This window comes from Mytilus galloprovincialis, chromosome 10 (genome assembly GCF_965363235.1).
Source record: "Mytilus galloprovincialis chromosome 10, xbMytGall1.hap1.1, whole genome shotgun sequence".
NCBI lineage: Eukaryota > Metazoa > Mollusca > Bivalvia > Mytilida > Mytilidae > Mytilus > Mytilus galloprovincialis.
In genome coordinates, this window is record NC_134847.1 from 25,998,566 (window position 1) to 26,024,205 (window position 25,640).

The following is a 25,640-nucleotide window of genomic DNA, read 5'->3' on the forward strand; positions in this document are numbered from 1 at the left end:
TTAAGTAAAGATTAAAACAAACTGTGAGAAAAAAAAGAATGATTTACTATTATTGAATAGTTATGATTGTCCTTGAAAAAAAAGATGCATCTTGATGACCTAAATTAATTATTGTTTAAGTTTTGCATTAAGATACAAAATCTAATCAACTACAAGTCATAGAAGAATTATATCTTTTAAATCGCACATCTTTGATAACAAAGGACCTTGAAAAAAGCTGGTCGCCTCGACCTCCCTTTTACGCACAATTAATTCTGATTAAAATTTGTGTTAAGGACCCAAATGAAAGCAACAACACATAAAAGAGCATTTCTGTTACTGAGCCTTTCTCTTATTTTATTGATGGTCCGCACAAATTTTTTGTCACCAACTGAAACGAAACGACTGTTTGTCAACCAGATATAGATAAGGCTATTTAATTTGTATGCTTTACTTGCATAATTGAAATAAAAGTTTACCCCAGCTCGACATAGTTATTTTTATGTAAAGCAGTGCATTTTCCCCATCTTGAAAACAATAAAATTGAGAACGAAAATAGGGAATGTGTCAAAGTGACAACAACACGACAAAGAGCACAAAACAGCCCAAGGTCACCAATGGGTCTTCAACAAAGCGAGGTAGACAGACTGTTGGAAATGTAGACACAGCTTGCATGGTAGACACACACACATATATATATATATATATATAATATTTTTTTAAAATTTGCAAACTAGATTTCACATCAAATATTATTTGATGTGAAATGTAGTTTGCAAATTTAAAAATATTATTATATACATTCTGTACACCGTGTTTATTTACTTTTGCTATATATATATATATATATATATATATATATATATATATATATACAACTCGTCTAAACATCAACCCAACAATGTTAGATCTGTAAATTTGCTTTCGCAAATTTTTGGTTCTTCCCTCGCCGGGATTCGAACCCATGCTACTGTGATATCGTGACACCAAATCGCCTGCACTGCAGCCGTCCCGCTAGACCACACGACCACCTGGGCTCTCAAAAAAAGAGCTTTCGCTGGCCGTGTGTTACCTTTCCACGTCAGTTTTATATATATATATATATATATATATATATATATATATATATAAGCATGGGTTCGAATCCCGGCGAGGGAAGAACCAAAAATTTGCGAAAGCAAATTTACAGATCTAACATTGTTGGGTTGATGTTTAGACGAGTTGTATATATATATATATATATATATATATATATATATATATATATAACAAGTCTAAAAGGGTACAACATCACCATAAAATAACTATAAAATGAACAAATATTAGATATTTCGGATAACAGATATATCCTTCATCGGTAATAGCACGATGTAAATTTAATCATGTCAATATATTGAAATTAAAACACTTTCAAAATCTTGAAATTTATACAATTTAGGCGAACTTCACAGACGCTGGTACAATTTCCAAACACGACAAAAAGACTGCCAAAATAAAACTAGTTATTTGCGATGTGAACTGGCACAACTCTAAATTTCCAAAGGTGGTGACAGCTAAGGTGTTACAACAACTGCATGGATAACAGTCCCCAAATAAAAAAATAAAAAAATGCCCTAACCGATCCAAGTTGGTATAATATTTCAAATTTGACAACGGTAGGGCAATTACAATAGAAACTACATATTTAAGCCGCCCAAACGAATAGCAGTTTAATAATTAATAGAAAAATAAGTGAAATTTTATTTAATAAGGTAAAATAATTGAACGTGACTACGCACTTGTACATCCATCCCAAATGAATGGAGCCCTGTAATTAAAACTGGTATGATTTATATTAAAAATCTTCAAACTTTAAATCCAGTAAACTGATGGACACAAACATAGACTGGTGGACATATACACAGACTGGTGATCACGTACAAAGCCTTGTAAAAATGTTGCCTATAGACTAGTGAACACGGGGACAGACTGGTGAAAATATGCTGGTTAACATGTAGACAGACTGGTGGAAGTATGCTGGTTAACATGTAGACAGACTGATAGAGGTATGCTGGTTAACATATAGACAGACTGGTGGAAGTATGCTGGTTAACATGTAGACATACTGGGGGAGTATGCTGGTAAACATGTAGACAGACTAGTTGAAGTATGCTGGTTAACATGTGGACAGACTGGTGGAGGTATGCTGGTTAACATGTAGACAGACTGGTGGAAGTATGCTGGTTAACATGTGGACAGACTGGTGAAGGTATGCTGCTTAACATGTAGACATACTGGTGGTAGTATGCTGGTTAACATGTAGATAGACTGGTAGAAGTATGCTGGTTAACATGTGGACAGACTGGTGGAGGTATGCTGGTTAACATGTAGACAGACTGGTAGAAGTATGCTGGTTAACATGTGGACAGACTGGTAGAAGTATGCTGGTTAACATGTAGACAGATTGGTGGAAGTATGCTGGTTAACATGTAGACAGACTTATGGACACATAGATGGACTGATAAGAATGTAGACAGACTTTTGAAAATGTAAATGGACAAAAAATTGTCAGCATGAAATTCAAACACTGATCGGTAAAAATAATCAGACGTTTATATATTTGGAAACATTTTAATATATATATAATCCAGTTGCGGAGCCAGTTGAAAACTATTTTGTTAACACATACGCACTATTATTCAAAAGCAAGTTAAATTTTAATATTTTCGATTTTTTGAGCTATGAGATTGACTTTGTCATATTGTATAACGTTTAACCAAATGTATGATGCAACGAGATTTTTAATTAGTTTTTTATAACGCCGTTAAACAATCTGAGATTTTATTCTTATGCATATACACATATGCACTATAGACTGTCACTTACTGGTTTTAGAAATAATTTCAACTACATGTTTAGGTATGATTTAATTTCAATAAATGGATGCTCAATATTTCTATTTTGTTTTCTCTTTGTTATAAATTCTTAATAGTTATTGTTACTTTTACTGATAAAAGTTTAAACGGTTATGTGTGTCTCAGATATTGTTAGATGTTTTCTTATTAAACTACTGGTACATCAAACATTATTAGATTCTTTGTTGTTGACAGTGAACATTCTCATAGTACTTTTCAAAAGTAAATATTTAAATTTCAATTTTTACAAAACACCTGCAAAAAATAAAGGTAGCTATATTGCTTGGTACCGGTAAAATAGCCATTTCTACAGAAATAGCGGCTGATGGAGAGTTGTCTTATCTTCCTATCTGTTTTGCCCGCTTGAAAGGGGATATTTCAATCAGAGCCAGCAAAATGGCAAATTAATTTGCTCTATTTCCGGTGCCGACACAACAGATATAATAACTACCTTTAATTAAACATTCACAAAATCTTTTAGGATTCTCTCGTTTCCAGTCAATCCTCGACCAATGCATGCTTCCACATCCTCTACAGTAACGTTACAATGCAGTTGACGTCAGTGTTCAGCAACATCGAGCATTTCGGGATCGCGCAAAGCTCTGTTGCATGAGATTAACGACGTGAAACACCGAAGCATCAACGTAGTACGGAGCCCCGCTAGGGACATGCAAAGAAAAAAAAATATATTGTGCGCACAAAATAATATAGTGTGCGCACAACTTAATTATATTGTGCGCACAATTTAAATATATTGTGCGCACAACTTAAACATATTGTGCGCACAATATGATATGGTGTGCAATAGTTCTTCTATATTTGGTTGTACGAAACGATTTTAATGTCTAAATGTCACCAAAGTTGTTTTGGGTGTTTTGGTGTATTTCTCGGATACAATAAGCATTTAGCTAGATATATTTGGTGAACTTTATTTGTTTTATGGAATGATTGTAATGTATAATATATTTGTCTGACCTTGACTTTATTTTCATGGTTTATTGGTCAATTTTAAATATCTCAGAATTGGTCTATTTTTTTTAGATACGATAGTAAAGGTGTAGTTTAACTGTATTTAATGTACAAAATAATTATAAGGCGCGCATGTTTTATAAGGTTTGTTTCTCAAATACATTTGGTTCTTCAAAACAGCAGGAAAATCTCGCACCCAAAGGCGCGCTTCAGCTGGCCCATAATCAAAAATATGTACTAGTTCAGCGATTATGGACGTCCTACTAAACTTCTTAAGTGTTTCTCGTTTCTCGTTTTTTTATATAGATTAGGCCGTTGGTTTTTCCGGTTTGAATGGTTTTACACTAGTAATTTTGGGGACCCTTATATAGCTTGCTGTTTGTTGTGAGCCTAAGCTACTTGTTAAAGACCGTACCTTGACCTATAATGGTTTACTTTTATAAATTGTGACTTGGATGGATAGTTATCTCATTGGCATTCATACCACATCTTCCTTTATCTATCCAAAATATATAAAAGAAATTAAAATTAAAATTCATAGAAGACCAAGTTAACACAAAGGCCAGAGGCTCCTGCATGACCTTGGACGGACACAAAAATGCGGCGGAGTTAAACATGTTTTCTGAGATCTCAACCCTCCTTTTGTACCTCTAGCCAATGCAGATAAAAAAAAACCTAGCAAAACCCAGCAATACCGACAGTAAAACTCAGTTTAAAAGAAGTCCGTGTCCGAGGTCCGATGTCAGAATAGGTAACAAATGAAACTAAACAAAATGACAATGATACATAAATTAACAAAGCACTACTAGCAGTTACTGATATGCCAGCTCCACACCTCAATATATTGTTAGGTTGCCGGGAGAAGTCTTTCCACACTCAAACACATCTACCGTATCAAGACCACAGTTGACAGTCCCTGAGTTACCTACTAAAGAAACAGTTTATTTGGACAGTTGGATGGAACGCCAGATCAAGATAGATAATTTGAAAAAATAAAATATTATACTTTAATACCTTGTTTGTCTAAGTTTCTATATAGATACAAGAAGATGTGGTGTGAGTGCGAATGAGACAACTGATCTCCCGTTACGTTATGCATGATTTCCTTGTTTGTCTAAATTTTAGTGCCTGCTTGCAAATACCTCTTCGGAAGTTTAGCTTTTATAACTGTCTTGCCTCTCCGAAAAAAATGTGTATAACCCTGCCACAGTAACATATATCTATCCGAAGTATGTAGTCTATATATAATTCAGTGGTTAAATTTTCTAAGTCATATTTGTTTTTTTTTTCGTTTATTGATTTTTACCAGGCCGCTCGTTTTTTGTTTGTTCGGATTGTTATATCGGGGCTTTCTGTAGCTTGCTATGTGTTGTTGGTTTTGTTCTTTGTTGAAGAGTTGCTAACATCTTTATAATTTGGTCCCTGGTGGCGATTTTTCACATTTGCAATCTTACCCGATTTTCTTATTTCTATTAAAAATATCCGTGAACGAGACATAAACCTTATAAATGCTTAAGAAATATAACACAATTCGAAGCAATGAGATATGTGTTACAATGATTGCCAATGAGACAACTCTCCTCAAGAAACCAAATGGTAAAGTACATGTAGCTCTTTTTATTAATTTGAAATGGTGGCTAATATATAACAGTGACACTTTTGTGTAACTTTTATTACATTATAACATTTATATATAGATGAAATGTTATAATGCATGACTGTTGATCTTTATCTTTAACTTCGATTTATGCATAAAATAATGTTGTTTTCAGAAGCAATCATCGAAATCAGTTCTATTTTATTCAGAATGGAAGATTCTAGATGAACTAGATGAATTTATAAGTATAATAAACAAATGTACTCTAAATGCATCATAATAGTTGCGGAAACAATCTACTTGAAACAAGGGTGTATCCCCTTAAATATTTTTAACAATGGATAAATGAAGCTGCATATTTATTTTCTCACGCAGATAAACAATTAGTTATTTAACATGTAATGGAACTAAATGTTTGGATGTCGGAAGTAACTGTCAATGTGTCTGTAATAGTGGTAAAATGCTTGCTTTTAGCAAGATATATAAGGGTAGAAAATTTGAACACCTCTAAGATGGAATGACACAACACCAGTCCATAGATTTAATCACATAATAACACTGTCACAAAATGAAAAGATAGGATAAATGAGTTTTATCTCAGGAAGAATATTTTATTATATATTGAGGTTATTATGGTAAAAACTGATGAACAACTTGCTACTAAAAGCTGACACAAAACCAATAAGATAATTATCTCTACTTGAACGATGATGCATATAAAAATTCTAGTTTTGATTGATGGTTGCTTAATCAACGTCCATCGGCAAGTATTTCATGTATCTTCAAGACGATATAAACATAATGCATGATTAAATTACAAGACAGAGGATACTTGTAATGAAATAGGAAGAGTAAAATTGATGTTTCGTTGCTGCTCGAATTATTTATCATTTAATCGTTACCTCTTTTTGTTACCTCTTAGACACTGACAGGTAAAAAAAATCCAACCGAACCTGAATTACTAGTAATTGTAGCCATTGAAATAAGAAGATGTGATATGAGTGCCAATTAGCAATTAGACAATCTACATCTAAAACACAAGTTATGAAATTTTAACAATTATAGGTTAAAGAACGGGCTTCAGCACGAAGCCTTGTTTACCATTTTTATTATTTTTTAGAATATATGAATATTTTTGCTCCCCGCTTTAGTCTGACTGAAAGAAACAACCACTTATTGCAAAACCAGTCTGCATTAAATAGACGTGCAGATCATTTCGAGGTAAAATTAACTAAGAAACGTTAGGTCTCGCACAATAATTCGATATATCAAACTTGTACAAAATGTAACTACTAGTATATACTATAAGACAAATCTGCCACATTTCCGATTTTTTCTACTGACTGTAATACTATCATTGACATGGTCATTATTCTGTTAAGTTTGTATGTAGCGGCTTATTTCGATTAATTTAAGTCACCTTTTCGCATTTACATCTAAAATGGGTAAAAAAAAAAAAAATCCACAATTTTAAATACTATGTTTTTTTTTAAATGGAGACATCCTATATATCACTGCATGTGATACACTGAAACCAGTCTCAATATTCTTTTCCCCGTGCTATGAATTCAGCAAAGTCCGTGCCAATGTTTTTCAGACTTGTAATAAGCAAAATTCAAGATATATCTTGCTTTGAGCCTCTTGTTTATTTTTGAATAAACGACAAACTTTAATATTGATATCTGATCAACTATTTTCACTCGTTTCGACTTGTCATTTAAACTCCACACTTATATTTACATATTTCAATTTAATATATCTATTTATATCTATTGATTTCGATATACACAAGACATATAATTCGCTCGCATAAATGAACCTTCTGCGTAAATAAATGTGTGTCTACTAGTACTACTACTGACAATTTAAAGAATGGATGGTCATTTGTCTGCACGCTTAGGTACAGTGAGATGTAGCAATCACAGAGGACAGAGACCGGAATATTTTTGTTGTGAACAACTCATCTGTAGCCTTTGTCAGGTAGGACATTCAAACCACGAATCACTTTGTACAATTGAAACGAAAAGAAACGACATTCAAGAAAGTGTACCTTATTTTCTAACGAAACTTGGCGAAGTAAGAGCTAATACAGATCGGCAAATTTCGAACTACGAATCCATGCTCGAACGGAACTCAAGAGAGCAGACGAACAACAAGAAAAATATTCATAAAAGGATACAAGGAGTAATTGATTATTTAAAGAAAATAGAATCTTCCCTAAAAGAAGACTGTCAAAAAAGACACGAAAAAGTGAGTGAAATCTTGAACAAGATTATTGACGAATGCAAAACAACTTTGATTGAAGTTCAACAAATAAAAACGTCTTGTGACCGGATTCCATCGTTTAACTCTGCTTTAGAAACTGTCCGTGTTGGAGTTCGAGTAAATCAGCAGTTGGGAGAACTCGATTCAAAAGACAATCATCAACCTCTACCACAAATCCCAGAGTTCATATCTCCTCACAATCTGCCAGGTAATGGATTACTCAGAAAAATTATTGGAACTATGAATGATGGACTTGATATGGATTCTGATTGGACAACTGATGAAAATGAAAAATTTGAGATCAAAGAAAAATTCGAATGGAAGCAGAAACGTATAGGAATATCACCTCTAGGAAGAGATAGGGCGTGGTTGTATCCTATGGATACCGGTGGGAATATTTTCTTAATTTCACAAAAAGGTGAATTGGTAAAAGAAATAAAAAACGAAAAACGCAGAAAAATAGAGAAAATTCATACAACGAATCGTATGAATGCCTGGGTAACAGACATAGAAAAATGTAGCATTAAAGTATTGAGAGAAACCGGCGAACTTGAACATAGATTTCATGTTGCACCTTTTCACCCATTTGGAATATGCCCCACAAAATCTGGGGAGGCAGTCTGGATTTGTTTGGCTGATAAATCATCGTTTATTCCAGAGTTGAAAGGACGGACAATGGTAGCAAAAATGACCACTTTTGGGGAGAAAGTGTGCGAAATTGAATCTCCTGGCGGCAAAACACACTTTACATTTCCGTATAGATGTACTGAAAATATCAACGAGGATTTAATTGTCGTTGATCGAATCAAAGAGACTAAAGGACAGATTTTTATTTTTGATAAGAGTTGCCAACTAAAATGCGGTTACATTGGAACTTCTGTTGATCGGGAATTCGACCCACATGACGTTTGCTGTAACAGTAAAGGGAACATAATCATTTCGGACTATTCTAATCATGCAATACACATTTTGTCACTAGATGGGGTTTTAGAAAGACTTTTGAAAATGGACTCAAAGGAATTCTTACATCCGTTGTCAGTAGCTACTGATGATATTGACAGGGTCTGGATAACGTTTCACGATGGGAAATACAACGTAATAATTATCAACAATTATGTTAATTTCCTTGAAAGAGGAACATAAAATAATAATGTAATGTTCTAGTAAAACAATTAATATTTGGCCTTATTCGGAACATATATAGTGCAATTTTAATTATTCAATTAGCACCTAAAATACCCTTGATAACTTTCAAACTATGTTTTTGTTGTTGTGACAATAACTTCCCTGCATCCTGTTAATTTTTTCAAACATTATTAATTGCAATTCCTGGTACAATTCTCAATAATAGGCCACATTTGAGATCTTCTACTTCAAATATATAGTGGCCGCTTTCAACAAACTGAAGAGTATGTCACAGGATGATAAATTAAAACAAGGCATATTCATTTTATAGCTGGCTATGCGATATTGGCTTTGATCATTGTTGAAGATCGTACGGTGACCTATAGTTGTTAATTTCTGTGTCATTTGGTCTCTTGTGGAGAGTTGTCTCATACTAGCAGAAAGTGTGTTAAAAAGAATATGTCCCCGTCTTAAAACAGCTAGATGAAAACAAGGGATATAAAAGGTTCCTCTGTACAACTTCACAAATACTTTGAAACTATATACTGTTGACCAGTAGTCTTTAATTGGCGAATCAAATAGTTTTGTTTATTTGGTTTGTGCTGATCTGTATTTTCAATAGTTTTTCTAGCGATTTGTGAATTTGTTTGTCAAGTCTTTTTGCTGTCATAGTGATGCCAATTTTTGGAGAGTTGTCTCATTGGCAATCATACTACATTTTTTTATATTCAGAAACCCATGGTACCTTCATATCTTCCACCTCTTTTTGTTTAAGTGAAAACATAATACTTTGTTAACTGATATTTGGAAGACTTATATATATATCATTATGAATCATAAATAAAAAGTTTTTAAAACCTGACAAGAGAGATAACCATTATTAACAATCAAATATATACTGCATGTTTATTATTCCAAGAGTAAACCAGAACTGTGTCCTTGTACATTATATGGAAAACTTTATTTTTCTGTGCTTGCTACTAAGATTTCATAATTCAACAATTTTCATTTCACTGCGATGTGCTGTTCTTTTATTTTAAATTGAGATATATGGAAAAGAATGCGAACAACCTATGACATGTTCATCATATTATACAAATTTGAAATCATAGGCGGATCCAGGGGGGGGGGGGGCCTGGGGGGCCCGGGCCCCCCACCATTTCGTAGGAAAAATTTGGTTGATTATATAGGGAATCATTGAAGCATGACTGGAGCGGGCCCCCCTTAGGTCAGTCAGCGGCCTCCCCCTTAGGAAAAGTTCTGGATCCGCCACTGGAAATAGAATCGTTTGGTTTCCCACAGACCATTACTGTACCGATGAGTGTTCCATATTTTTGAATTAAGTAATGTATATGTTCAATTCCCCGTTTTCGACCTGGACATGTTTCCTGAGAAGGGCAAAAACAATGCACCAACTTACTACATAAGAAATTAAAAAAACAATTAAAAGATCAACAGACCAGGTGGTTTAGAATTATAAATCGATTCTTAAAAGAATCAAGAACTGAACAAAAACAAAACAATATCTTTATATATATAGGAGGATTAAATAATGTTTTGATAAATCGAAGAAGATAGGGATGATTCTGAAGGAAGACTGTACATATTAATAACGGTTTAAACGGTACCAATTTTGCTGCACCAGATGCGCATTAAGACAGTGATGCTCGAGTTCAAAATATTTGAAAATCCAAGTCTTATTTATAAAAACTAAACACTTATAAAAGTAGGATTATTAAATGCAATTCATCAAATACAAATATTTTTAAAAAAGGTTGCAATCATAAAATTGTCAGTAATGGAATAAAGGTCAACCAACATATATAGGAAATTGAAACAAAAGAAACGTAAATCTATGCAGGCGCGGATCCAGAGGGGGGGTTCCGGGGGTTGGAACCCCCCCTTTTTTTTGGACGATCAATGCATTTGAATGGGGACATGTAATTGGAACCCCTCTTTGTCCTGGGTTAGGACCCCCCCCCTTTTTAAAATAGCTGGATCCGCCCCTGCTATGTATCAACCACATATAGTTTTTGAAGTAAAAATCATGTATTAGAAATAAGTGATTTGATGACTTTAAGAAGGTGTATGTGCTTTCCGTACAAATGTTTCCCTATTTTGAAAGAACTCAATCAGTAAAATATCAAATGATAAAAGAGATAAGTGTATATATAGTTCAACAAGCCAATAACTAAATTTTAGCAAAATGTGTGACGTAGCTCTCATACATATGAAACTTGACCTTAAATGTTATAGATGTAAGAAGATGTGCAATACAATGTAACTGTGATGGGACCACCTAATGTTGACGTATTTGTCCGTTTGATTGGTTTCTTATTGATGTTTTCCCTGCATTCCTCTGTATCCATAACAAATTAGACCTGACCATTATTAAACCAGGACAAATGTCTAACACCTCTTAACTAAACATTGCTGTTCCTATGGTCAACATATCAAATTGATACAAATGGATATTGTTTTGTTCTGACGTTTGTGCTATTGTCACATCTTGTTATCTACTGACAAATTATCCATATATTATGGTGTTTAATTTCTTTTAATTAAAAATCGATGATGTTATATATATGGAATCGATGTATTATTGTTGGGTTTATTATGTATATATACTATATACTTTTAATGTAAAACAAGGCGAGATAAAAATTCGGGATGATTTAGATCCAAAAATGTTATTTGAGACTATTAATTAAAAATTAAAGATGTCACACTTTTAAAACAGTTCCTTTTCTTTAATAACATCAGAGACATATATATTTGTATATATTGATAACATTGTATGCCCAAAGCACAATCATACATGCAAGACTTATTTGGCAATACGTTGTTTCAACCCATATATTTTCCTTTAAAATTGGAGCTCACAAAAGACTTACAGCACACATAAATAAACGAACTTTGATTTTCAACAGTCTAAAAGATGTTTACTACATCATAATGGACTGGAATCAGAATTGTAAGGAATTACAACATGGGATTTAGTACTTTAATATCAATTCAGCAAAATGAACGTATATATGCATTAATATTCACACCAACCCTAAGTTATCCCAAAGACATTTTAAACTATATGTACCGTAATAATCTAGAATCCTAGTTCTTTTTCGATAGGTGAATATGCTGTTTTATTCAAAATCCAAAACATATAGAGAAATATACATTTGTACTCAATTTATATCAATATGGAATAATCTTTTACATCTTATCTGTTTCTTGACATTACTATACCAGCACCAAACGTCCATTTTGACAATGAACGTTTCTCCAATTGTGTTCCAATACGCAATTAAGAGTCCAAATCTAATACAAAAGATTGAAGGACAAATAAAACAAAAAGGACCAAAAAAAATCTGATATGCAGGAGAGAAATGTAAAAAATAAAATATGACAACAGCAAATTTCATTAACTAGATATCAACAGTTGTATTCCAGAACCAAGTACAGGCTACTTGGCTTGTGTTACACTCAGGGACTAAGGGTCTACCAGCAGAGCTATCTACTCAATAATATCAAAAAAATTTACAGTACCAATTTGACTGATTCTTCAGTTATGCAAGAATCTAAAACCTAAAAGAGCTGATAGCCCTCCCTCCCCCCTAAAAAAAAATCCTATAGATTTTGACTGCATGTAAAAGAATATTCCATTCAAATAGACAGAAGGGGAGGCAACCAAAAGTATTCCTTTCATGAAACCTTCATGTATGGGGTTACATGTATAAAGGAGCCCCGACAAAAGATACCAGAGGGACAGTCAAACTCGTAGATTGAAAATAAACTGACAACGCCATGGCTAAAAATAAAATGAAAAACAGACATATAATAGTAGAGAAGACACACATAGAAAACTAAAGACTAAGCAACACGAACACCACCAAAAACTTGGGATGATCTCAGGTGCTCTGGAAGGGTAAGCAAATCCTGCTCCAGTGGTTCATTTTGTTGACTTTGTATATCTTCATTTACTGTGGTATCGATCATCAAGCCAAAACTACTAGTTCATATGTTTTATTAACTGAAAAAATAGTAGTAAAATAACATTTGTTTCTTGAATTGGAGACCAAGGATGTTTTAACTTGTTTGGTAAAAATTGGTCAGAATTTATGATAACTTTATTCAGAATTTATCTGAAATTACATGCTTGCTTTTCAATAAGTGTAACAACTACCCTTTCCAGGCAACTTTAGTAAGGTTTTAATGCATATTTTTTTCATTTCTCCCCTGGATGAAGTTTGGATTCTTTACTGACTGCTCATCCAGTCATAACAAGACTGGATACAAGGGTCAAATAACTAAAAGCATATATCATAACTACTACATTTATCAACAAAGAAATAATTAATAATAGCTACTAATAACAAAAACAGAGAGGATAATACTACTAATCTGAGAGATCACAGAATATGTATATATATAGAATATCAAATACAATAGAATATCATAAACAATATTATATATTAGGAATATTCGAACCAATTGTCTTTTCTTGATGAATACACCAAAAAGTGACCAAAGGTAAAAATAAAATATTTGACAAAGGCTTAACATTTCAATAAATATGTTTCATACTGTCTAAATAAAGGGAGGGTTTATACTACTAAAGGAAGTCTGGATGATGACACATTAGGAATGTAATAAAATTAATACATTGTTTGGTCGGTGGTTGCTAAATTATGCCACCTCAGCACAAAAAGGGTATATATCCATGATATTAACAAATCCATAATGAAACAGATACACATCACAGAAGAAATAGGATGATACATTGTATGCACACAGCTGCATTTAGAGATTGTGTGATAATCCTAATGATATCTATGTTATCTTATCATCTTATAGTAACAAAATAGTGAACTTTGCCACAAAAGAAAATGTCATGTATGATTTGTCATATGCTGATTATGTGGTAATTATTAACAATTGCTGCACACACTTTTTAAAAAAAGCAAGAAGAAATGAGACAAAAATAGTAAATATGCATGATGGAATAAAAGAAGTTGTAGGGTGTAAATAATTAACATAGCAACCCATCATAAACAAAACCATAAATGATAAGGAATTGTGATTGTGATTTCTTTATGAACATATGGTCTTTGGAATTTGTATTTCTTTATTTTTATTTTTGAAATGTTTATATGCCTTTGGTATTTTTGTAATTCTTTTCAAAATGTATAAATGCATTGCAGATTTGTAAAATAAACATGAGAACATTTTTATTCTACATTTAAACTGACAACAACATAAATATTACATCTTTTTTAATTTAAAAACTTCAACAACAAATCAAGTCAATGATTTCAGAATTAACTTCATGAACATTACTACAATAAGCATGAACATTTGAGATTTCTAGAAACAACTTATTTTTGCAGACTTTTTTTGGCATTTAAACATTCTATTTGATTGTGCAGCAATTTATGTTGTCTTTTTTTAAAGCTTTGTTCTTGTATTTATATAAGACCAGCTCCATGTTTGACATAGTCATGATGAAGCACATATATATTATTTTTATACTTGAAAGTTTGTAAAATGAATTGCTAGTCATAATTAGTTGGTTAGCAGTGTTACAATAAAATAAATAAATATTGTTACTGGCACTAATACTGCTAAAACAAAATTAATATTTGCAGACTTTGAATTTTAGTTACAAACAAAAACAGACTTAGTTAATTTCATCAAAACATAATGTTCTTACATTAAAGTTGCCACATACAAAACAGTATGTGGCTTGCACATATAAGTTGCAATAGCAAAATGCTGTAAATGTTTGTTTATTTTTTCAGTATCCAGTTTCCACAAAGTAAGTCACAGCATATAAGCTGCTATTAAATTTTCCCTATCTTTTTATAATTTATATTCCTAGTATTTCGCTATATCTAAATGTATTATACATGTTAATCACTTTGAAGATGGTACTATTATTCGTACTTCTGATGTTCTATGGCAACCCAATATCAACTACACTTAACCCAGCATTATAAATTGCTGCCTTTCACTGCCGGCCAGTCATACATCTGTGGTATAAAGCTTTCATAATCTGTACTATACTGGTATGCCCGAATGGATTTATCAATGTCTTCAGGTTCAGGGTACTTTAAAGCTAAACCATTTTTGTAAGCATATTGAGTCAGTCCTACGGCTAACTTTGTAGAAACTTCTCTGATCTTAGATAATGGAGGATACACTCTTCCTTGAGCAAGTTCTTCATCTTTCACCATTTCTGATAACATCTGTAATAAAAAATAGGTTAGTTAGAACTTATTAGTAGAAATACAAAATCTTAAAAGAGGCAGAAATCTGAAACAATTCATGATATTGGTAAATTTCCAGAACTGAAATCGTGCAGATGTTTCCTCTTTTTTTTCTCTCACATGTTTGATATTCATTTTAGTTAAAAACATGTTCAAGAACTGCAAAGTAGAGGTTCATGAACTGTGTCTCATTCATAAGGCTAGTGAAAAATATTTACAAAATTCAAAATAAAAATAGCAATGCATACCTCTGCTGACTTAAGAAATATTTCCTCTGTAACTTTTCTGATGTCACTAAGAATGATAGCCAATGCCAATCCAGGGAAGATATAAGCATTATTTCCTTGGCCTGGTACAAGTGTTTTACCATTAATTGTTACTGCATTGAATGGACTTCCACTGGCAAAAACACATCTTCCCTGAAATAAAACAATCCAATAAATTTAACCATGTCATATGTTAATGAGCTTTTTAGATTTATAAAATCTTGTCATGGGATTGCCAAACTATCCATCAAAGTTTAAATGAAGTGGATATTAGCAATTAAAGGCAACCAAACAGCCTTCAACAATGAGAAAACCCCATAGTGTAGTCGGCTAAAAATGGCCACTGACAGGAAAAAATAAGAAACAATTCAATCGAGAAAACTAAGTTCTAAAAATATGAATAATCAAAAGTGAAATGCTGATCCAGAATATTGATTTTAAGGTTCTCTGATGAGCATCCAACAATATATTTTATCATGAGCCTTAAAGTTTTATAGTCATTCCTCAAATATAATTTGTTAGGTACAGACAATAAATTAAATTTCTGGGCTTCCAAAAAATTTTTGAGCCAGCCGGACATTTCATATCTGATCCCGATTTTAATCCCTTAAGACTTAGTCACAAAAGGCAGTTATGGTAATCAGATGGCCATTCCAATGATTGACATTACATTAAAAAAAAAACGATTTTAAACTTTACTTTAATATGATATGAATTTGGTTTTCGGATGTAACTGTTAAATTGGCAGTGCATCATTCAAAGTGTGCACATCAGCATGCTCATATCTGCCTTAGACTTTTTATTTGTGCAAAATGACAATGTCAAAAACTTAACTTTCGTTTTCAACCGGATGTTGACTTGACAATGGTAAAACATGGACCATAAACGGATACGTAAAATCCGTGTACGTGTACAAAGCACGACTGAGAGAAAAAGCTCTTTCCACGTTATTTCTTCAACAAAATACTTGAATTGAACGTTAGATACAGGTATCAATGATAATTTTAGCATTTTTGAAGAAATGTGGGGTGCATTATTAAATTTCCCACCTGTGCACTAGCGCACACGTGTTCTAGTTCATACGACGTAGTTCTGACAATTTTTTATTTAAAACCTTTTAAAATTTTTCATCAAATCATGTTGATAAACTAATTTCTAATAATTTTAATCTTTTGGACTAAATAAATTAGATACAAACTGCTGAAATGTAAGAAAATAATTGTAAATAAACGGATCAATTTATACGATGTCCGGTACTGAACATAGTTCACCTGTCACCTGAACAGGTAGATTTCAGCTGTCCAACTACTAATTAGCCTTGATTAAAATTAGAAAGTATTGAAGTAGGTGTTGTTTTGATAGTGATTAATCATCATGTCACATTTATGACCGGAAATGTGTTGATGTTAAAGGCAAAAGGTTGGGTCAAAAAGATCGTGAATTATGTAAAAATGACCGAAAAAGCCTTCAAAACTAAAAAGTATATGACCGTTTCATGCTTTGCCCAGCCGGACTTTTACCGGACATTATACAAATGACCGGAATATATGACCGTTTTGGAAGCCCATAAATGATAAATTGATTACCGCATTTGATGCTTACTGTACCGTACAGTAGGCATCAAATGCGGTAATCAATTTATCATTTACATCATTTTGATTAATTCTAACATCATAAATCATGTGAGATACCCCATTTCCTACCCTCTGAACTAGTACTTTCTCACCTGTGTAGCTGTATAAGCCTGTTCTGCAGTACATTCAGCTTTACTGGTAGGATTACTCAGGGCAAAGATGATAGGTTTATCATTTACCTCTCCCATAAATTTTAATATTTCTTCTGTGAATGCACCCGTAACTGCTGCTGCCCCTGTTAATAATTATTGTAGAAATACAGTAGACTATTCAAAACAATGCTTAAGGTGGTACCTAATACTACAGGGAGATAACTCTGTAAAATAAGCAGAACATTTTAATTAAGGGTGCAATCAACAGTTTTTTTCTATGACGTCATATTTTGAGGGACCATGTATAAGTGACCCTTAGTGGTGGACTGATTAATAAAGATACCTGTATAAAACTAGATATCACTGGAATCAGAATGTTCTCTAGTTTATAATGGAATAAAAAAAAAGTGTACTTTTAATAGTATAAAAAAGTTTTATCCAGAGAAACTGGGAAAAACATTGCCTAATTTAAGCTTAAAAAACCTGAAATCAGGTCATGTGCACACCCCTGAAGACATGATACCTGCACATTTTTCATAATCAAAGTTGTATGAATTTCATAGATTTTTAACTGGTCTTTCAAAAAATTCATGCTTCAGGCTACGTTCGCCTGCTCCGTAAAGAGCTACAGTGGCTGCAAATAAGTTTTGAATTTTCACTGCCAAAAAAACAGACTGTTTACAGTGTTGTCTCCCCTCAAAACATGAATATTTAATCTAATTTTTTTAATTATTTTAATCATTCAACCTGTTTTAATTGAAGTTAATTAACATATCTTTACAACCAAATACAAAAAACATGATACTTTTTCACCAATTATGTTGATAAAAAGGGACTTCCCTCCATGTTTATTTTTAGTTGGGGAATAACCCCTAGTTTTTTATACGAAACTGTTTATAGCACCCTAAGTTGTGTTGTAAAAGGAATATTAAGTTTCTCAATGATCAAAATTGGTGTTTGTCAAACTGCTATATAACCAGTGTTTTTTTTCTGACAAAACGGTTGGTTCAAAACTTTTGAAATTTTTTGATATTTTTGTTAAAGGGTTAAGGGTCAAAGTACTTTGACCAAATTTTATGATAATTAAACGAGCCGAATAAATTTTAGTGAAAGTGTTGGGTACCACCTCTAAATTATTTCTTTTATTTTTTTTTGCTTTTCTCTGACCCTATTTAAAGGATTAGGGGAAGTAAGTGGTATTTTTTGCTGCTTATTGAACGGTTAACCAAGAAATTAGTCACCATATTGGGTCAATAACAAAAGAAGCTGTTTTCTCCATGAGTACCTGTCTATATGGAACAAATAGTTTCAAGGTGATTAAACAAGGATATTCTACGCCAAGGTATAGAATGCTTTTTGTAACTTTGGCTTTTCAGTGCTCTTTAATTTCATGCAGAAGAAAAGAGACTCTGGCATACATGATTATCATTGATAAGTTTAGTATGATCAATAAATACCCTGGCTCATTGTAATATCACTGACAATAAAAAAGGATTTTCACTTAAAAGTTTGCTACCTTTCAGGAAGTTTATCCTTTGAAAATGGGAGATGATAAGTTTGCCTTAATGCAAGTCAGAAGTTGTTATATGTCATATCTTTGGTGTTTTTTTAACACATTGTTTTTTAATAATTTGTTTTAACTTTTGTGTGACCTAAGGCCTTGACTTTGGGGAACTGTAAGATGTAAGATAAAATTCACAATTTATGGGTCAGATTATAAAAATAAATAAGAGAATCTTAAATAAGCAACCTCATTTACCCAACCACCTTGTATAAATGGGGAAGCTTATAGTGACCTTATAGTGGTTATATGTTGCCTGCTTTAGTTTCTGTTTACTTTCTGGTGTGATTATGTTCTAGCAATATTATCCCACACAACACTATTGTTAGTACCCATGACCATAACCTTAGACAATGTAACCTTAGACAATGTGACCTTAGACAATTTGAATCTTATTATTGTGACAAAACTCAATATTGTTACAATCATATAAGAAGCTATTAAGAAAGCACCAGAAAACTGCTCTTTTCACGAATTTCAATCTAATTTTAGCAACCTAGAATTTGACCTTTGACATTGTGAACGCATAAGTAAAGGGCTCTTCCTCTTGTCATATGTGACCGTATATCTTAGTCGTAAGAAGTATTTCAGTTATAAAGTATCCAGTAAAAAAAATTACTGTATGTCAGAGACAGACGGGGAAAAACTTGACTTTTCCTGATTCTTTGTTTGGTTCGAATATATTCAAATCAATATTTATGAATATAAAACATTTATTAAACACTTAAAAAGTACGGAATTGAAACAGGATTATTTAACAATGATAACAATGATAAAGCTTTAATTTTTGCAGATATATCAAAAATACTAAAATAGCCCTTTCAATTTTGAAAATGTTAAACTGAGCACTTCTATTGCAAGTAAGCAGGTTATAATAACTAACCAATTATTGCTGTAGGTTTTACTGTTTTGATTACTAACCTATAACTGCTGTAGGTTTTACTACATGTATTTTAATGACTAACCTATAACTGCTGAAGGTTTTACTACATGTATTTTAATGACTAACCTATAATTGCTGTAGGTTTTACTGTTTTAATGACTTCTGTTAATGTGCTGATAGGTTTAAAGTCTCGTGCAAATAATTCTTTGTGTCCAGTTACACCACCTGCAGGTCTGTCCTGTAATTTAAAAACTTGCAGTAAAATAAATTCAAGATGTGGTATGGCTTCCAATGAGACAATTATCCATTTAAAAGACAAAGATATATATATTATTGTTCACAATAACACCATAATTAAGATCAGTTGCCACTTGTCAAAGGTCAACTTTTGAGCAAAAAATTATCATAAGAAAGTATTTATGAATTTGTATCCAACTTTACGATTGAATTTGATAAAACCATTCAATAAGTATCCTAGTTCTCCAAAAGTTTTCAGTGTTTAACACTTGGCACTGATATCAGGCAAGCGTTGTTGTGTTCATGCTATTAAGTGAACATCTGAATTTGTTGATTTTAGTTTTTTAAGGGGAAATCAAAATATTCTATAAAAAATTTAATTGCTACATGGACATAATTTAAGCAGCATATAACAGCTGAATAATAAGAGAAATTAGTTGGTTTTTTTTTGCACTTTTCATGCCAGCCTGTTTTATTCCATAAGAAAGTATTCATTTCTACTCATATTAAAATAAGAAAATGTTAATTTCAAAATAACTGCCAAAGAGAAAAATGATCCACAAGGAATCAAAGGAAATAGATGTCAACCGTATTCATATCATAAAACTAGAGGCTCTTAAGAGCCTGTGTCGCTCACCTTGGTCTAAGTGCATATTAAACAACGGACAAAGATGGATTCATGACAAAAATTGTGTTTTGTCATGAATCCATCTGGTGATGTGTTTGTAGATCTTACCTTACTGGACATTCTTGCTACTTACAATTTTCTCTATCCATAATAAACTTACCCCTTTAGTTACAGAGGAAAATATTTTGTAAAAATTTACAACCAGATGCTCCGCAGGGCGTAGCTTTATACGACCGCAGAGGTTGAACCCTGAACGGTTGGGGCAAGTATGGACACAACATTCAAGCTGGATTCAGCTCTAAATTTGGATTGTGATTAAATAGTTGACACAGCATAGGTTTCTGACACAGAATGAATGTGTTCTGATGAACTTAAAATTTTTGTTTTCTCTTAGAGCAATTCACTATGCTGTTGAATATTAATCCTCTCAAAAAAATGTTTGAAGAAATTTTCTTTTTTATTTATGAAATTTCAAATGAGAAAAATTGAACCCAATTTTTTTAACTTTCCCTTATTCCAAAACTAATCTCAATTAAAATTTCTAATGGAGTTTGCAACAATAACTACTCATTTAAATACATCATAAAATATTAAGATGTAAAAAAACTGCTTGTTATCACTGAATGGTAAAGATTATTTTAATTTATCAGTTGGTAGTAAAAAGTGAATATACATTGTATATTGTATATAACAAAGATTTAAGTTGATTCTGGACAAAGAAAGATAACTCCAATTAAAAAAAAATCTTGCTATTGCACAATATTTTGCAATTAGATATTTCTTGCTTACTATTCTGGACAAAGAAAGATAACTCTAATTAAAAAAAAAATTGCTATTTCACAATGTTGTGCAATTAGATATTTCTTGCCATTGCGCAATACTGTGCAATTGAAAAGACTTGCTATTGCACAATACTTTTAAAATATAATAATTTTAGATCCTGATTTGGACCAACTTGAAAACTGGGCCCATAATAAAAAAATCTAAGTACATTTTTGGATTCAGCATATCAAAGAACCCCAAGATTTCAATTTTTGTTAAAATCAGACTAAGTTTAATTTTGGACCCTTTGGACTTTAATGTAGACCAATTTGAAAACAGGACCAAAAATGAAGAATCTACATACACAGTTAGATTTGGTATATCAAAGAAACCCATTTATTCATTTTTGATGAAATCAAACAAAGTTTAATTTTGGACCCCGATTTGGACCAACTTGAAAACTGGGCCAATAATCAAGAATCTAAGTACATTTTTAGATTCAGCATATCAAAGAACCTAACTGATTCATTTTTTGTCAAAATCAAACTAAGTTTAATTTTGGACCCTTTGGACCTTAATGTAGACCAATTTGAAAACGGGACCAAAAGTTAAGAATCTACATACACAGTCATGACAGTTAGATTCGGCATATCAAAGAACCCCAATTATTCAATTTTGATGAAATCAAACAAAGTTTAATTTTGGACCCTTTGGGCCTCTTATTCTGTTGGGACCAAAACTCCCAAAATCAATACCAACCTTCCTTTTATGGTCATAAACCTTGTGTTTAAATTACATAGATTTCTATTTACTTAAACTAAAGTTATTGTGCGAAAACCAAGAATAATGCTTATTTGGGCCCTTTTTTGGCCCCTAATTCCTAAACTGTTGAAACCAAAACTCCCAAAATCAATCCTAACCGTTCTTTTGTGGTCATAAACCTTGTGTCAAAATTTCATAGATTTCTATTAACTTAAACTAAAGTTATAGTGCGAAAACCAAGAAAATGCTTATTTGGGCCCTTTTTGGCCCCTAATTCCTAAAATGTTGGGACCAAAACTCCCAAAATCAATACCAACCTTCCTTTTGTGGTCATAAACCTTGTGTTAAAATTTCATAGATTTCCATTCACTTTTACTAAAGTTAGAGTGCGAAAACTAAAAGTATTCGGACGACGACGCCAACGTGATAGCAATATACGACGAAAATTTTTTCAAATTTTGCGGTCGTATAAAAATTGACCAAATTAATGAAAATTGTTAATCAAAGCGCTGTAAGCGCTGAAGGCAGTTAACCAAAAACCAAGGCAACCGTAATTATGAAAACTGTGGCAAAGTTGCCTCAACATTAAACATTCATATATAGTACATTTATGTTTATCTAATGATTTATTTATTAAGGCAAATAATTTATATGTTATCAAGGTTTCAAAAGCAATGCATATAGCAATGTATATTTTTTATGGTGAGTCTGCAGTGGTACAAGTTCCCAATGATTGCAGTTGTTCTACTTGGTAGTTAACCTTGGTTTCATTTGACTGCTAGAAGTTCAAGTTGACTTAGTATGAACATGTAATAGTATGAATGGACTGGTTTCCCTGGAAAGAAAACTGAATTTGTGTTCTGTAGTACAAAAGTTATGAGACACGAATCAGACAAATGTTCACTACAACAGGGATCAAAGGTGAGGTCTGACTGACTTGCCCATAGTAAATGTAAATGATTGGTTATTTTGTCCCATACATATGAATATATATAATTTAGGGGGTGGGGCCACCCCCCCCCCTTTTTGGAAAAAAATTGGTTGCTTATATAGGGAATCACTGAAGTGTGACTGGAGCGGGCAACCTCTTAGGTCAGTCAGTGGGCCCCCACTTACACAAATTTCTGGAACCGCCTCTGGGGGTAGGGTGACCCTAGAGACTTCCCCTACATTTTATTTTATTTGTTATATTGTCCCATACATGAATATATATGGTTTAGGGGTGGGGATCTCGGCCATTTTTAAATTCTAGAACAGGAGGGTTGGGGTGAACCCCAATGACTCTTCCTATATTTCATTTGATTTTTCATATTGTCACAAACATGAAAAGGGGTGTGGATCTCGACCGTTTCCAAGTTCTCAAACAGGAGAGGGTGGGGAACTCCAGGACTCCCCCTATATTTCATTTTATTTATTATATTGTCCTATACTTGAATATATGCAGGGGCGAATTCAGTCGGGGGATTGTTCTCAGCTTAATAATGAATATTACGATAATTTTACCTCAAATTTTTTTTAGCCTCGCTCTGCTCGGAGAAAATTGAAGTTTGCGCCCCTCCTAACCTAAAATCCTGGATCTGCCCCTCATATGGTTTAGGGGTGGGGAGCTCGACTCTTTCCAAGTTATTACACAGGAGGGAGTAGAGTGGCCCAAAGGATGCCACCTATATATCATATGATTTACTTACATTCAGGTATATATAATAAAGTTGCATTATTTATGAAAATAAAGAAAGAAACTTTCAGCTACTTTAATTGACCCTTCAAAAATGAGATAAAAAATAACCCTTCGAAATTGCAGTAATATGTTTACACCTTAAAAGCATCTCACATGCATTATTATCATTTATCACTGATAAAGAAAATTTAGACTGTGACCATGAACATGAACTCACACCACATCTTCCTATATCTATATATTGTTAGATATACTGTTCCCAGTTGTCACGTTGTATTGGATTTTTAAATTAAAACTTGTCAAAAAGAATTTTGAGTTTCTGTATAAAATATTTTTCTGCTTTTTCTTTCTTTCTTTCTTTTGGTTTACAATTCTAGTGTTTATATTCATTTACCATGCATAGATGTATGTTTTCACCTGCTTGGATCGCCAAACCCGGAATTACCCTTATCCGCTTCCGGAATCGGATCCGATATTGTAAAATTGTGTCTTCACGGCCGCCATTGTTATGTGTTTACAATGTTGTTTTTGTCAATCAGATACGATTTTACTCGAATTTATACAATATTTGTCGGCGATTTTCTGTATAAAGCTAGCGGTTGAACAAAATGAACATCGCTGTCAGGAATAGTAATGATAAAAATAAGTTTTTAGCTCGTTTAATTGGAGACTTTGGTTTGGTGAACATAGTGAAAAGGTTTGCAAAGTTAATTCTTATTTTCTTTAAAGTGGAAGGTGACTACGTCGGGCGTAGCTAGAAACCAACTATCCTAGTCGAAATTCCGATTGCAAAAGTGGAAGGTCGCGGACCTCGGACCACCGCTAATTTGCACACCTGCCTCCAAATTGAAAAGATACGAAAATTTCTTTTTTCTAATTTGAAATTGCCGCCAACAGCATGAACAGTTAAACTTATTATAATGTTATATAATAGACTACCTACGTATTGATGACAAACAATATTCCTACGACTTTTGCCATTTGGGAAATCTAAACTACTTGTCTTAAAGAGATTTTCGGCGATTAAATATTTCATACAATTGTTCTTTGACATCTTGGCCAAAAGCACAAGTCATAATGAACTACACAAGGATTCTTAATAGGCACTACTTCCTATGTGTAACTTCAAAACTTTTGGATAAATCGACGATCATTTAACGTTTTTCTGGTCATATTTTTTGTAATCCAGAATAAAAAGTATTAAAAAAGTGTTCAATTAGTTATATATAACTTAGTAGCGAGCTAGATAATAACAATGGCAAGTATTTCAGCATTTATTGGGTAGAACATAAGTCTAGAGTGCTCGCATAATGCAGCTTAACTGCATAAAAATTGACTATAAAGGGCAACTCCTAAAGGGGACAACTGACCAATTTGTTCATGTGACTTACTTGTAGATCTTACTTTGCTAAACCTTATTGCTATTTACAGATTATCTCTATAATAGTATTCAAGATAATAACCAAAAACGGTAAAATTTCTTTAAAAATTACCAATAAGGAGGGGGGGGGGGGGGGGGGGGGGGGGGGGGGGGGGGGGGCAGCAATCCAACAACCAGTTGTCCAATTAATCTGAAATTTCCAGGGCAGAAAGATCTTGACTTTAACCCAGTCAGAATTGCTCTAAAAGCTTTGGTTTTAGAGTTATAAGTCAAAATCTACATTTTACCCCTATGTTCTATTTTTAGCCATGGTCGCCATCTTGGTTGGTTGGCCGGGTCACCAGACACATTTTTTTAATTAAAGAACCTTAGTGAGCACGCTCACATACCCCACGTCCCCACATTGTCATTGGAGAAATTAAATAAGTGTAAGAAAAAAAAATTGTATAAGAAAAAATATTGAATAATAATTTCCTGTCAATATGCACATCAACATAGTATGTCCTTATTATCTACAAAATTTCATGAAATTCTGTTGTGTGGTTTCAGAGGAGTTGAGATGACAAACTGTTGCAGAAGTACATTGAAGCAAATAAGTTCAAAGGGGCATAACTCCTAGAAAAAAAAATTGAATCGTAATTTCCTGTCGATATGCACATCT

At 32.8% G+C, this 25,640-nt stretch overlaps 1 protein-coding gene across 1 annotated transcript in view; it reads right to left on the minus strand.

Annotated features, from left to right (window-relative positions):
• Positions 1-13,153: 13,153 nt before the first annotated feature.
• LOC143047267 (NADP-dependent malic enzyme-like) overlaps positions 13,154-25,640 on the minus strand; it is a 37,414-nt gene continuing 24,927 nt past the window's right edge. The window contains exons 10-13 of the mRNA XM_076220292.1: positions 19,658-19,769; positions 17,088-17,230; positions 15,344-15,514; positions 13,154-15,074 (exon numbers count right to left, since the gene is read on the minus strand). Of these exons, the coding sequence (XP_076076407.1) occupies positions 14,820-15,074; positions 15,344-15,514; positions 17,088-17,230; positions 19,658-19,769 (681 nt within the window). The 3' untranslated portion in view covers positions 13,154-14,819. The remainder of the gene's footprint in view (positions 15,075-15,343; positions 15,515-17,087; positions 17,231-19,657; positions 19,770-25,640) is intronic.